This window comes from Pan paniscus, chromosome 19 (genome assembly GCF_029289425.2).
Source record: "Pan paniscus chromosome 19, NHGRI_mPanPan1-v2.0_pri, whole genome shotgun sequence".
Lineage (NCBI taxonomy): Eukaryota > Metazoa > Chordata > Mammalia > Primates > Hominidae > Pan > Pan paniscus.
In genome coordinates, this window is record NC_073268.2 from 77,875,867 (window position 1) to 77,890,246 (window position 14,380).

Below are 14,380 nucleotides of genomic sequence, written 5' to 3' on the forward strand. Positions count from 1 at the left end.
TGTTCTCACTCATAGGTGGGAATTGAACAATGAGAACACTTGGACACAGGGCGGGGAACATCACACACTGGGGCCTGTCTTGGGGTGGGGGTCTGGGGGAGGGATAGCTTAGGAGTAATACCTAATGTAAATGATGAGTTGATGGGTGCAGCAAACCAGCATGGCACATGTATACCTATGTAACAAACCTGCATGTTGTGCACATATACCCTAGAACTTAAAGTATAATAAAAATAAATTAATTAAAAAAATAAAAGTACAGGAAAAAAAAGAAAAACAGGGAAAATATACGAAGACAATACTGCATCTAAAATAATAACAAACAGTACTAAATACTTTTAAAACTTTTCAACTATATGTGAATCATATATAAAAGATAATGGCACCTAGTTTACAGAAATGGTATGCCTCTTGTACAATTTTGTGTTTTATAATAGCAAGGAGCCAAATCAAACTTTAATATTGAATTCTATAAATATTAATGTAAAATATTTTCATGTGAAATATGAAATTTTGGGGAAAGCGTTAAGATAATCAAAATAATATAAATTCCCGAATAAAGGAAGACTGAGCCAAGAAAATACAAAGTTATTATAAAATGTACTAAAATATCTACCTAATTATGCCTTGTTACACATTCCTTTTAATCAGTATTTACCATTGGGTTTTCAAAGGTTAATTTCTGGGAACAGTAAATTTCATATAGCTTTTGTTTTCTTTGCAATACATTGATGCTTGTTTATTACAGAGTGGAATTTGGTGTAAGATGGGTTGTTTTGGACCTGGTCCAAGAGGGTTTAGTTACTGAAAGCACCTCATTATAAGGTAGTCTTACCAATAAGGTGATCCGCTGGCTCAGATCCCATGTATATTATAACAAGGCTCCATTGTGGAGTACAGGAAGTCAGGCAGCTAATGGTTCTATCAAATGAAACTTAAGAAACAAAATTCTTTTTTTTTTTTTTTGAGACATGAAAATTGTTTAAGGCTAGGGGATCATAAGCCTTGGTCACTTTTCCAAATTTCTATTTCCTGATGTTCTTTATTGTATCTTTCATAGCTCTGCAGTTATTTTACGTTAAGGTTTTAGCTTTCTTACATTCATTGCTTGATCTGGTCTTAAAATTTTTTTTGATTATCATCAATACTATCTATTTACAAAAGATTAACTGCATTTACCTATGGAAATAGATAATAAACCACCAAGAATTCATAAAGGTTAAATTCTTGTGTAACTCATTGAGAAATCAGCGTTTAAAAGAGCACATGCGAGAATAATTGTGCGGTAATCAAATACAAAAGAATGCCATCACTTAGAGATGACCATGATAACCAGCCTTTCAAGTGATTTGACAACAGGTGCTTTGATTTCATGAAATTTTGTAAGCAGCCCTAAAGAATTAAATATTTTAAATGCGTTTTAGTATAGGAAAGTAATACAAAAAAGTCCAGCTGCAGAAAAATAATGGGGAAAAGCTTTTTGTTAAAATTAATGTTTTGAATAGAAAGATCTTAACAACAAAGCCTTATAGAAACTTAGAAACAGTGCCAAATTTAAACCCATGTAATAACTAAGTGCATAGAAACATAGTAATAGTTTTATAACACAATTCTAGACAGTTTTAAATAATTTAATCAAGTCATGAAACATCTACTCTTTACATTGTACCTTTATTCCATGAATAAAGCCCTGTCTCTAACTGGTAGTTTTCCTGGTTTGCAGCCTGTGTGCTCTATATACTTTCAGTCCTTGAATAAATTCAGTATTAGATAATTATTTCATGTGCATTGAATGTGTCACATAAATTATTTGATAAACAATCTCTACCTTATACATCTCAAAAGCTTAAAAAATAAGCCAGCCAAATAATTTTTCTTTCCTCAAATCTTTATTGTCAGTCTATCACCTATATATCTATAGTTAGGGAAGCTTTCATATAGAGCAAGGGTGCACTCCAGATATATGATTCATCTACTAATTAATAATGAATAACTTGCAATGTGCCAGGTGCTCTTTTAAAAGCATTTAGATGTTTTAACTTATTTAACTCTATAAACATTTCTTTTAAAAGTATGTTATCAGTAATGAAAATGGCCTACATCCTACTCTATAAAGGCCAGTAGTTTACTTCTTGGAATATCATCTTGGTCAAAGTCATGATCTGAGGAGAATATACACCTGTTTCAACAGTGATTATCATTGTATAAAATTTTTGAAACACCTTTTGGAATTACTAAAGGGTTGTGACACATCTCTATGTACATTCTCAGTAATGAAAATTTTTAACTTCAGGGAGAATTAAATTTTGGAAAGAATAAAAAATATCTAGGCCAGGCATGGTGGCTCACGTCTGTAATCCCAACACTTTGGGAGGCCGAGGTGGGCAGATCACTTGAGGTCAGGAGTTTGAGACCAGCCTGGCCAACATGGTGAAACCCTGTCTATACTTAAAAAAAAAAAAAAAATTAGCTGGGTGCAGTGATGTACACCTGTAATCCCAGCTACGCAGGAGGCTGAGACATGAGAATCGCTTTAACCTGCGAGGCAGAGGTTGCAGTGAGCCAAGATCGTGCCTTTGCACTCCAGCCTGAGCGACAGAGCAAGACTGTCTAAAACAAACAAACAAAAACATATCTAGCTAGGGAAAGGGGAAAGTATTGGAGATGAAGTTGGGTAATAACACTAAGATATGAATAATATGCTTAATTTTCTCATGTAGTTTACCAATTCTAAAGGTAATTTCTTTCTTTTTTTTTTTTTTTGAGATGGAGTCCCGCTCTGTCGCCCAGGCTGGAGTGCAGTGGTGCGATCTCGGCTCACTGCAAGCTCCGCCTCCCGGGTTCACACCATTCTCCTGCCTCAGCCTCCTGAGTAGCTGGGACTACAGGCGCCCACCACCACGCCCGGCTAATTTTTTGTATTTTTAGTAGAGACGGGGTTTCACCGTGTTAACCAGGATGGTCTCGATTTCCTGACCTCGTGATCCGCCCGCCTCGGCCTCCCAAAGTGCTGGGATTACAGGCGTGAGCCACCGCGCCTGGCCCTAAAGGTAATTTTAAAAGTCCTCAAAATGTTTTAATTGTAGCATTGCAAAAAATAAATATCTAGCTTTCCAAGTTATTATGCACATATACCATCTGTGTCAGTCTGTTCTCATGCTGCTAATAAAGTCATACCCAAGACTGGGTAATTTATAAAGGAAAGAGGTTTAATTTACTCACAGTTCTGCATGACTGAGGAGGCCTCAAGAACCTTACAATCATGGCGGAAGGCAACTTTTCACAGGGCAGCAGGAGAGAAGAATGAGAGTGAAGCAGGGAAAAGCTACTTATAAAATCATCAGGTCTCATAAGAACTCAGTATCACGAGAACCGCATGAGGGTAACCGCCCCCACGATTCAATTACCTCCCACTGGGTCCTTCCTACAACACGTCGGGATTATGGGAACTACAATTCAAGATGAGATCTGGGTGGGGACACAGCCAAACCACGTCACCATCGTTCCCTAAATGTAAATGAGTAAGAGCCACTTTACTTTTTAAATGAAATAATATGCTTTATTTTAACCGTTCTGGAACAAAAGCAAATGAAAATCGACTCAGAATATCAACAGACATTCCTTTATAGATTCTCAAAGCACAAAGAAATTTGTATGATTTTATAGTACTAACCGCTGCATTTTACAGATGAAACTAATTCCCTGAAGGGTGTGGTGATTGCCAATATGACTTAGCAAATTAGTGGCAGAGCCAGGTGTAGAGCCCAAGTCTCTTGTCTTCTACCAGGTATTTATTCGTTTCACTACCCTACTATCCCTATCTGTGGTTTAAGAATAATACCAGAGGAGATAAATTGTTTCACCCTTTCAAAACAATGTAAAAATTACCTTCTAATCGAGTATTTGGTATTTACTGCTCAATGATCAACTAGAAAAAATATATAATACTAGATGGGATCTAATATATTCTAAATTCTTTAACTGGTAACTTGTCAATTTAAATGTCTTTGAACTACGCTTAGAGTTGTAACATCAAATGCTATAGAAACAAGCTGTAAAAATCTAAATGTCTCAAAATGGAAGCAAAGACATACCTATATAATAATTCATTTATCCAAATGAAATGTGAAGTAAATCCTTACTGGAAATTTTGACTTGAAAATAATAGACCATACAGAATTCTTGGATAGCTCATAAAATTTCAATTCAAATTACTCACAAAAAGTCCCAATGCCCAGTGAATAACAGATGTTTCTTAAAAAGAGATCAATGAATGTATTTTTGGAATGATGTCAGAGATGAGCCTCTTTTATAATCATTTTTGATTAGACATATAGCTTCATTCACAAAAACACAAACAAGGTCAAAATTCACAGAAAGGATTACTGTGCCCTAAGGAAACATATTTTAGCTGCAGCTATAAATGTGGGTTTGCTTATCAAATTTATATATGAAGTTTTCTATCTTAATCATTGTATAACTAAAGCTTATGCTAGAACAATACCAGAGAGGATAAATTGTTTCACCCTTTCTAAACAATGTAGAAATTACCTTCTAGTCTAGTGTTTGGTACTTATTACTCACTGATCCACTCTTAATACTAAGCAGGATCTAGTATTTTTTTCCACAATGATGGTGAAGCTAAATAATTAGAATAGAAAATTTGGAATACTTCATTTGGCATTTTATATCTTTACGTCAATTTGTTTATGACATGTTTGGTTTTAGGTTTATTATACAAAGAATGTAAAACAATTTCAATTAAAAATGCATACTACTTTCTTAATTTCTCTTAATTACTTATAAGTAGGCAGTTTAATAACGAAATAAACCTTTCAAGACAAATGGTGATCTCTGAAAAAGTCTTGGACTGATTTGAGGTAAAATCTATAGTGAAATATGACTGAGGTGTGACTAGATTAGACTGCTGTTAATTTTTATGTATCAGTGTGAAAACAAATGGATGAAGAGAACCACCTAATATGAATATTTACGTGAAACTAGAAGTGCCCTAGGATCTTTGAATAATTTTAAATTGCATTTAGCTAAGGAAGACTTATTTGAGGACAATACTTTGTATGAATTACTTTATCAAAACTCAAGAATGGGCCAGGCACTGTGGCTCACACCTGTAATCCCAGCAACTTAGGGAGGCAGAGAAGGGCAGATCACGAGGCCAGGAGTTCGAGACCAGCCTGGCCAACATGGTGAAACCCCATCTCTACTAAAAATACAAAAACTAGCTGGGCATGGTGGTGCACACCTGTAGTCCCAGCTACTCAGAAGGCTGAGGCAGGAGAATCGCTTGAACCTGGAGGTGAAGGTTGCAGTGAGCCGAGAGCACACCACTGCATTCCAGCCTGGGCAACAGACCAAGACTCTGTCTCAAAAAAAAAAAAAAAACAACCCAAAAACTCAAGAATAATAACATTTACATTTCTGAACATAAAATAGTTTTTTAAAAAGTATGCCACTTATTCAATTTACAAATTATTACTTACAAAAGAGTTTAACATAAGCATGATGACATATTTTTACTTAGCTTGAGAGTTAAGTATTATTACTTAAAACCAGGAAACATGCCTTTATTTTTGGAAGGAGATGGTTTAAAGTTCTTTATTTCTATTTCATGAGTTTTTCCCAGTTCCAGTTCATTTATCCAAGTTGTTTTTACATTACCATCAATGTCATCAATTTTACTTTCTTCAATATGCAGAATTCCATTCAACTTTGTATCTATGCAATCCTCAGCTTTCACTTCTCTGGCTGAATCTACTTCTTTTATAGTTCTAATTTCAAAAAGGTCTTTAGCTAAAATGCAATCTGAATTGTTAGCCAACCTATTTCCTCTATCAGTTTCGGCTAGGTCATTTTTTTCTTCATCTGTATCTTCAGGATCATAAAGTTCAGGTGTAAAATAGATAGATTCATCTTCTGCTTCTGTTTCAAAATCTCTATTTGAAGTGGACTGTTTATCTTCTTCACTTACTAGAGACAATTCAATGTCTGGATCCAGGGCTTCTTCAGAACAGAGTGGATGTTCAGAATGATTTTTTCTAGTAAGGGTGGCATCAATCTTTAATGATGAAATAATGGTTTCTGATTGAGGGCATGATCCAAACGATGTGTTTACTGTCAGATTTGAGGATTCACATTTATCAGTGAAGGGCAAAACAGTTTTACTTTCCATCTTTTCTGTTTTGAAACGGGGAGGACTAGAGGCACTATTCTCTGATGACCTGAGCTCAGGTGTTGCCTTCGGTATTTTACCAGTAAAATACTGTCCCAAAGAATTAAAGCTTGACCAGCTAACTCTCTTTGTTTGTTTGTTGAAAGTTGGGCTTGTGGATCTGGAAATCACACTTTTTTCTGCTTTCCCTGCTTCTTCCAGGAATACTGGATCATCTAAGAATACAAGAATTTAAGAGATTTAACTTTCTGCTCCTAGCTAATGTAATTGCTAGGTTAAAATAATTATTTATTAGAAATACCTAAATAACTGTATAGGATACATAACTTAGAGCCCCCAACGAATACTAGTGGATTTTCATCTTGGAACAGAATATTAACTCTGAAAGAAATCTTAGGTCTCTAATGTTTCCTAGCCCAAGTTATAATGCTGTCTGGTAAACTATCAAATTCCACAGCAGGGAGCTCAAGAATGAATGAGGAAAGAAGGGGCAAAAGGGAAGAGGAAGGGAGCTGAGTAAAGGAGGGAACAGGCTGTAAACATTTGCCTTGAAAATCCACTAACCAGTGACTGAGAAAAACTTACCTAGACTAATTCTTTTATTTAATAAATAAGGAAAGTGACATAAGGCTAAGTTATTTGCTCAAAGTTATAAAACTGGTTAGTAAGAAGACCAAGACTAGAAACTAGGTTTCCTGATTACCAAGTTAATCGGCTTGAATTCACTATTTATAGTGAATTTTGTATTACTATTTTGTAGTATTTATATACAAAATTGTATTACTATTTTGTAGTACTTATATACTACAAAATACATGTTTAAAAATTGATGTTTTTCTTTTTTTTAGTCTGAGTTGTGCTTTTGTTGCCCAGGCTGGAGTGCAATGGCGCAATCCTGGCTCACTGCAACCTCCACCTCCCAGTTCAAGCAATTCTCCTGCCTCAGCCTCCTGAGTAGCTGGGATTACAGACAGCTGCCTCCACACCCAGCTAATTTTTGTATTTTTTAAGTAGAGACGGTGTTTCACCACACTGGTCAGGCTGGTCTCGGACTCCTGACCTCGGATGATCCACCCGCCTTGGATATATGAATTAAAACAACTGAAATTATATCCAATGGAATAGACCAGAGTTTGGCAAACCTTTTCTGTCACAGGCCAGATAGGAATATTTAGGCTTTGTGGGGCATAATGTATCTGTTGCGACTACTCAATTATGCTGTTCTAGTGCAATACACACAAATACTCAACTCTGCTGTTGTTTCTAAAATGTAAATAAATGGGCATGACTACATTTCATTAAACTTTATTTACAAAAACAGGCAGCAGGCCAAATTTGGCCCATGGGCCACAGTTTGCCAATCTGATACAGATGATTATTTCAAAATATTTTAAAATATTATTTTTCATCACTTAAAATAAATGTCTCTCACCTCCTAAAAATAAGTTCATGAGAACTATCTATATAGGAAAAGAAGTTCATATAGAAGTATCTACATAAAAATTAGGCCAAATTTTTATATAACCTTTAGAATAACATCTACCACTTACATGGTACTTTACAATGCTGTGATATTTATAATTTTGACCTTTACAACCCAACCTGAAGGGATAGCTAGGCAGGCATTTTTTTTTTCCTATTACAACTCAAAAAGGACAAATGACTTGCTCATGATCACAAAGCTAGTAAGTGGCAAAGCCAGTTAGTGGAAAACCAGAAAATATACTCTGGTCTCCTGACAAAAGTTTGTTCCCATTACAGTACACCATACTGTTTCACTAGTTTATGATAACACCTTATATTACAAACCACCATATTTAAGGAATTAATCTATACCCAAATAAATATCATTTCACTAAATATAATGAAAGACTTCTCTATCAAAGGTAAATGGGAAGAACTTTTCATACTTTTCTCCTTTCTGGAGATAATGCTACTCGGTAGAGGTGAATTTTTGGTAATAATTTTAGGACACTGTAGTTCCTGGACACATATCTTTGCTTCATCTTCCACAAAATTTTCTGGTGATAGATGACTTGCTGTTTCCAGTAAATAAGGTGGGGTACTGTACTTTAAAGAGGTCACTTCAAGTGTAGACTCATTGTCCTGTATATTGGTTCTGTCCTTTATGGATACATTAATAACTTTTTGATGCTTTTTGGAAAATTCAGCCAAGGACTCCAGTGCACTTTCAAAGGTTGAATGGTGCTGAATCTGCTGCCGTACCCATTTAGAAAGTCCTAAAGAAAAAGGTAAACCCAGGGAAAATTTGGTTACTTAGTTATTAAAATATTACATGCTAAGGTGATACACTTGCTTTTTCTAGTGAAGTAATCTAATTTGTATTTTGAATATACAGAATGGTTCTCCATATGTTTTTTCTGCAATTCAGCAATTTTACTACATATGTATCAGTAACATATGAGTAACATTCTCTTTATATACAGTAATTGTCAAATGGAGAGAGCAAAGAGGCAGTAGAAGTAGGGCAGAGATGGGAAAACATATTCTCTGGTTAAGAATAACTGGTGAATATGGCAAATTTAATTTCATCATAATTCCCCACAAAAATTGCCTTTTTTTTGTAGGGAAACTAGAAGTTGTAAACAATACAACTTTCCATTCTAATATTCTAAATTTTACTCCTTTTGCAAAAATAATTTCAAGATTCTAGTCTCAAGTTTTTTTGTTCCCTTCCTCCACCAATTCCAAATATATCTTAAATTAAAATTATTCTGGAGGTGAAATAAATAACACTGTCTTATGGGCAAATCACATCCCTTCTGAATTTTTATGATATAATTATTTTTAATATATAATCAAGTTATAAAGGATATGATTTGACCTGTGACATAAAAACTGCACAAAAATGAAACCTAAGAGTTTAAGGCGTTTTCTAGTATGGTGTGCTTCCAAATGAAATGCAAAATCAGGTATTTGGCCTTTTACAAAATAAATATTCCCTGCTAGCATCATCTTTTGGAGGAATTAGTTTTAAAAGTCACTATAGGGTAAAAATTTAAGTTCTAGATTTTAAAACTAAAAAAATTTTAAATAAGCCATTTCCCTTGAAGTTTTTTATTTTGTTCATTTGGGGAATATGATTAGACCATAAAAATATGTGAAATTCTCTAAAATTGAAAATTTTTAGGCTGAGTGTGGTGGCTCACATGTATAATCCCAGCATTTGGGGAGGCTGAGGTGGGAAGATTGCTTGAGGCCAGGAGTTCAAGGTTTCAGTGAACTATGATCACGTCACTGCACTCCAGCCTGGGCAACAGAGTAAGACCTGTCTCTAAAAAAGAAATAAGTAAATAAAAATAAGAATTTTAGTACTATATTTACCTCTTCAACTTTTTTATAATCAAAGAAAGCCTTTTCAATGTAAAATATCATTGTCTGCTTTTGAAAACTTGAAAGAATCTGAGCTCCACCTGCTGACTAGACACCAGCACTTAGCATTTTTGCCTTTAGTTACTGTTTGACCTATGCTACTGCACACTTTACGTGGAAAGGGAAGATAAAACAAATAAAGCAATATTTTCTGCTTTATGTTTTAATATCAAACCAAATACAGTAATTAAGCTCTGAAATTGAAAAGGTAGAGTCTACACCCACACATGGCTAATCTAAAACAAAATTTAACATCTCTTTATTATAATAAAATGTATTTTTTTTTAGCTAAAAGGTAATAATAAAGATACACATGTATCCCATAGCTCTTTAGTAATCACTCCTGGTATTGACTCTGAAAACTGTTTACTGTTGGATGAAACCATCGAGTGAGAAAAAAATGATACTACTGCCTGCATCAAAGCGGTAGGAAAATTTGTGGCACCCTCTTGTCATGATCCCCACTTCAGAATATACCTGGCTGCTTCTTCCTGGGGAGAAAAGAGAAAACTGGACCTTATGTCTTTTTCTGAGAGGCTGCCCCAGGGACTGGCTTCTATCTTACCTGTACTGAAGAGCTGACATGAGCTGGCATACCCTACATGCCCAGGGGCCACTAAGAACAAAAGCGCTGTGCAGCAAGTTTCTGCTCCACAGGAACCACAGTGTAACAGAGGCCCATATAGTTTGATGGCCACTCCCTCAGGGGGACAGAAAAGCCTGGAGTGTGCATCCAACATCTTGGCTTTTCAAGGAGCTGTCTAGGGACTAGTTTCTGTCTTGCTTGTCATAGAGTACTGACTGGACCTAGCATACTCTGTATGCCTGGAATCTACTAAGAACAAAAGAGAGTCAGGCGTGATGGCTCATGCCTGTAATCCCAGCACTTAGGGAGGCCGAGGCAGGCAGATGACTTGAGCCCAGGAGTTTGAGACCAGCATGGACAACATGGTGAAACCCCATCTCTACAAAAAATACAAGAATTAGCTGGGTATAGTGGTGTACACCTGTGGTCCCAGTTACTTGGGAGACTGAGGTGGGAGGATCCCTTGAACCCAGGAAGCCGAGGCTGCAATGAGCTGAGATTGTACCACTGCACTCCAACATGGGCGACAGAGTGAGACCTTGACCAAAAAAAAAAAAAAAAAAAAAAAAAAAAAACCCAGCAAATATTTCTAATAAGGAATTTACAGACAAGTCCAAAGAAGACAGATCCACGGAAAAGGTTTGAGAGGCTCCCAGAATGCCTACCAGGGCTGATGAGTGAAGGTCTTTCCCTGTACAAAACCAGTTAGTAAACACTGTGAGAGGTGGCTGTTTTTTCAAATGTGTGGATACCATACAAGGTTACAAGAAACATAAAGAAACAGGAAAAAATAACCCTGTCAAAGGAACAAAATAAGTCTCCAGAAACCAACCCTTAAAAAAAAAAAAAAAGCTATATGAATTACCTGGCAAGGAATTTAAAATAACTGTCAACATGATGCTCACAAGTTCAAGAAAATAATATAGAAAAAAAGGAGAATTTCAACAAAGATAAAGAATACAAAAAAGAACTAAAGAGATTTTGGAGCTAAAAAATGCAATAACTGGACTGAAAAATTCACTATAGGGGTTCATCAGCAGACTTGATCAAGCAGAAGGAAGAATCAGGAAATTTGTTTATTTTATTTTACTTTATTTTATATATTTTATATATTTTATATTCTGTTATGTTATGTTATGTTATGTTATGTTATGTTATGTTATGTTATGTTATGTTATGTTATGTTATGTTATTTTTTGAGACAGTCTCGCTCTGTCGCCCAGGCTGGAGTGCAGTGGCGCCATCTCGGCTCACAGAAACCTCCGCCTCCCTGATTCAAGCGATTCTCCTACCTCAGCCTCTCGAGTAGCTGGGACTACAGGCATGTACCACCACACCCGGCTAATTGTCGTATTTTTAGTAGAGGTGGGGTTTCACCACGTTGGCCAGGCTGGTCTCGAACTCCTGACCTCAAGTGATCCACCTTCCTCAGCCTCCCAAGTGCTAAGAATCAGGAAATTTGAAGGCAAGTCGTTTGAAATCATCCAGTCAGGAAAGCAAAAAGGAAAAAACAAAATGGAAAAAAAAAAGTGAAGGCTTATGACTTCATTTATGACTTGACTTATGGGGCACCGTCAAGCTGACCAATATACACATTCTGGGAGTCCTAGAAAGAGAAAGAGAGAAAGGAGCAGAACGCTTATTTATAGAAATAATGACCGAAAACTTAATAAACCTGGGGGGAGGAAAATGACATCCAAATACATGAAGCCCAGCGAACCTGAACAGGATGAACCCAAAAGTCTGTACCAAAACACTTTATAATCAAAGTGTCAAAAGTCAAAGAAAACAATAGAAATTTGAAAACAGCAAGATAAAAGCAACTTGTCATATACAAATGAAGTCCCATAAGACAGTCACTAGGCCGGGCATGAAGGCTCATGCCTATAATCCCAACGCTTTGGGAGGCAGAGGTAGGAGAATTGCTTGAGCCGAGGAGTTTGAGATTAGCCTGGGCAACATAGTGAGACCCCATCTCTACAAAAAAAATTAAAAATTAGCCAGGTCTGGTGGTGCATGCCTGTAGTCCCAGCTGAGGCTGAGGTGGGAGGATCACTTGAGCCTGGGAGGCTGAGGCTGCAGTGAGTCATGATCATGCCACTGGACTCCTGCCTGGGTGGCAGAGTAACACCCTGTCTCCAAAAAAAGAGAAAGATTTCTCAGGCGACATCTTGCATGCTGTAAGGAAGTGGGATGACATGTTTGAAGTGCTGAAAGAAAAAAACCTGCCAGTGAAAGATATTATATCTGGTAAAGCCATCTATCAAAATGAATAAGAGGTAAAAACTTTTCCAGATAAGCAAAAGCTGAGGGACTTCACCACTAAACGTGCCTTACAAGATATGCCAAAGGAAGCCTGCTAAACAGCAACACAAAAGCATAAAGTTTGCTCGTGAAGTTAAAAGTGTACACAAATACAGAATAATATAACAACAGTGATACATAAATAATGTTTAATTCTATACAGAAGTTAAAAGACAAAGTATGAAAATAACTATAATAGTATGTTAGTGGATACACTATATAAAAGGATATAATTTGTGACTTTAATAATAAAATGTGATGAGAAAAGTAAAAGTGTAGAGTTTATACAACTGAAATGAATTTGTTGGCTGAAAATATTGTTATAACTATGTTTTATGTAAGACCCCTGTAACCACAAAGGAAATATCTATAGAAGGTATACAAAAGAAAAATGAGAAAGGAATCAAAGCATTTTTCTTCAAAAAATTAAAAAATGAAAAGCTTTTAAGACCAGCAACAAAGCAAGGATGTTCATTCTCACTACTTCTATTTAGCTTAGTACTAAGAGTCCCAGCCAGACTATTAGGCAAGAAAATGAAATAAAAGGAATCCAAATTGAAAAAGAATAAAGTGAAATGATCTCTCTTTGCAGATGACATGATCTTTTATGTGGAAAACCCTAAAGATTGAAAAAAAACCTGTTAGGACTAATAAACAAATCCAGTAAAGTTGCAGAATACAAAAATCAATGTACAAAAATCACTTGCAATTCTATACACTAAAAACAACCAAAAGAGGAATGTAAGAAAACAATCCCATTTATAATAGTATGAATGAAGCTGGAAACCATCATTCTCAGCACACTACCGCAAGGACAGAAAACCAAACATGGCATGTTCTCACTCATAGGTGAGAACTGAACAATGAGAACACTTGGACACAGGAAGGGGGACATCACACACCGGGGCCTGTTGTGGGGTGGGGGGAGGGGGGAGGGATAGCATTAGGAGATATACCTAATGCAAACGACGAGTTAATGGGTGCAGCACACTAACATGGGACATGTATACATATGTAACAAACCTGCATGTTGTGCACATGTACCCTAGAACTTAAAGTATAATAATAAAAATAAAAATAAAAATTTAAAAAAAACTCAAACCAGGGAAAAAAAATAGCATCAAAAATAATAAAATACCTAGGAATAAACAACTAAGGAGGCAAAAAACCTGTACACTGGAAATTATAAAACATTGCTGAAAAACAGTAAAGATAACACAAATAAATGAAAAGATATCCCATGTTCACAGATTGGAACACCTAATATTGTCAGAATGTCCATACTACTGAAAGCAATCTTTTTTTGAGACAGAATCTTGCTCTGTCGCCCAGGCTAGAGTGCAGTGGCACGGTCTTGGCTCACTGCAACCTCCGCCTCCCAGGTTCAAGCCATTCTCCTGCCTCAGCCTCCCGAATAGTTGGGATTACAGGCACCCGCCACTGCACCCAGCTAATTTTTGTATTTTTAATAGAGATGGGGTTTCACCATGTTGGCCAGGCTGGTCTCGAACTCCTGACCTCGTGATCCACCTGCCTTGGCCTCCCAAAACACTGGGATTACAGGCGTGAGCCACCATGCCCGGCCGCAATCTAAATTCATATTGAACCACAAAGGACCACAAATAGGCAAAAGAACCTTGAGAAAAATGATAAAAGCTGCAGGCATCATACCTCCCGATTCTAAAATACATTACACAGCTGTAGTAGTAAAAAAAGTACGGTACTGGCATAAAGAAAACCATATAAGCCAATGGAACATAATAGAGAGCTCAGAAGCAGATCCACACATATATGGTCAGCGGATCTTCAACAGGGTGTCATTGGGGATTGATATGCTTTGGTTATTTGTTTCCTCCAAAGCTCATGTTGAAATGTGTTCCCCCATGTCATAGGTGGGGCCTAGTGGG

The 14,380-nt window shown here is 36.4% G+C and overlaps 1 protein-coding gene across 8 annotated transcripts in view; it reads right to left on the minus strand.

The window, feature by feature from the left end:
• Positions 1-1,405: 1,405 nt before the first annotated feature.
• BRIP1 (BRCA1 interacting helicase 1) overlaps positions 1,406-14,380 on the minus strand; it is a 187,980-nt gene continuing 175,005 nt past the window's right edge. For 5 of the 8 annotated variants that reach the window (XM_055101593.2, XM_014342183.4, XM_055101591.2 and 2 more), the window contains 2 exons: positions 8,101-8,430; positions 3,549-6,405 (listed from right to left, as the gene is read on the minus strand). In XM_055101593.2, coding sequence (XP_054957568.2) covers positions 5,561-6,405; positions 8,101-8,430 — 1,175 coding nt within the window. In that variant the 3' untranslated portion in view covers positions 3,549-5,560. Of the gene's footprint in view, positions 6,406-8,100; positions 8,431-14,380 lie in introns of all 8 variants that reach the window. The other 3 variants (XM_014342182.4, XM_055101590.2, XM_003814472.6) reach the window with 2 other exon arrangements.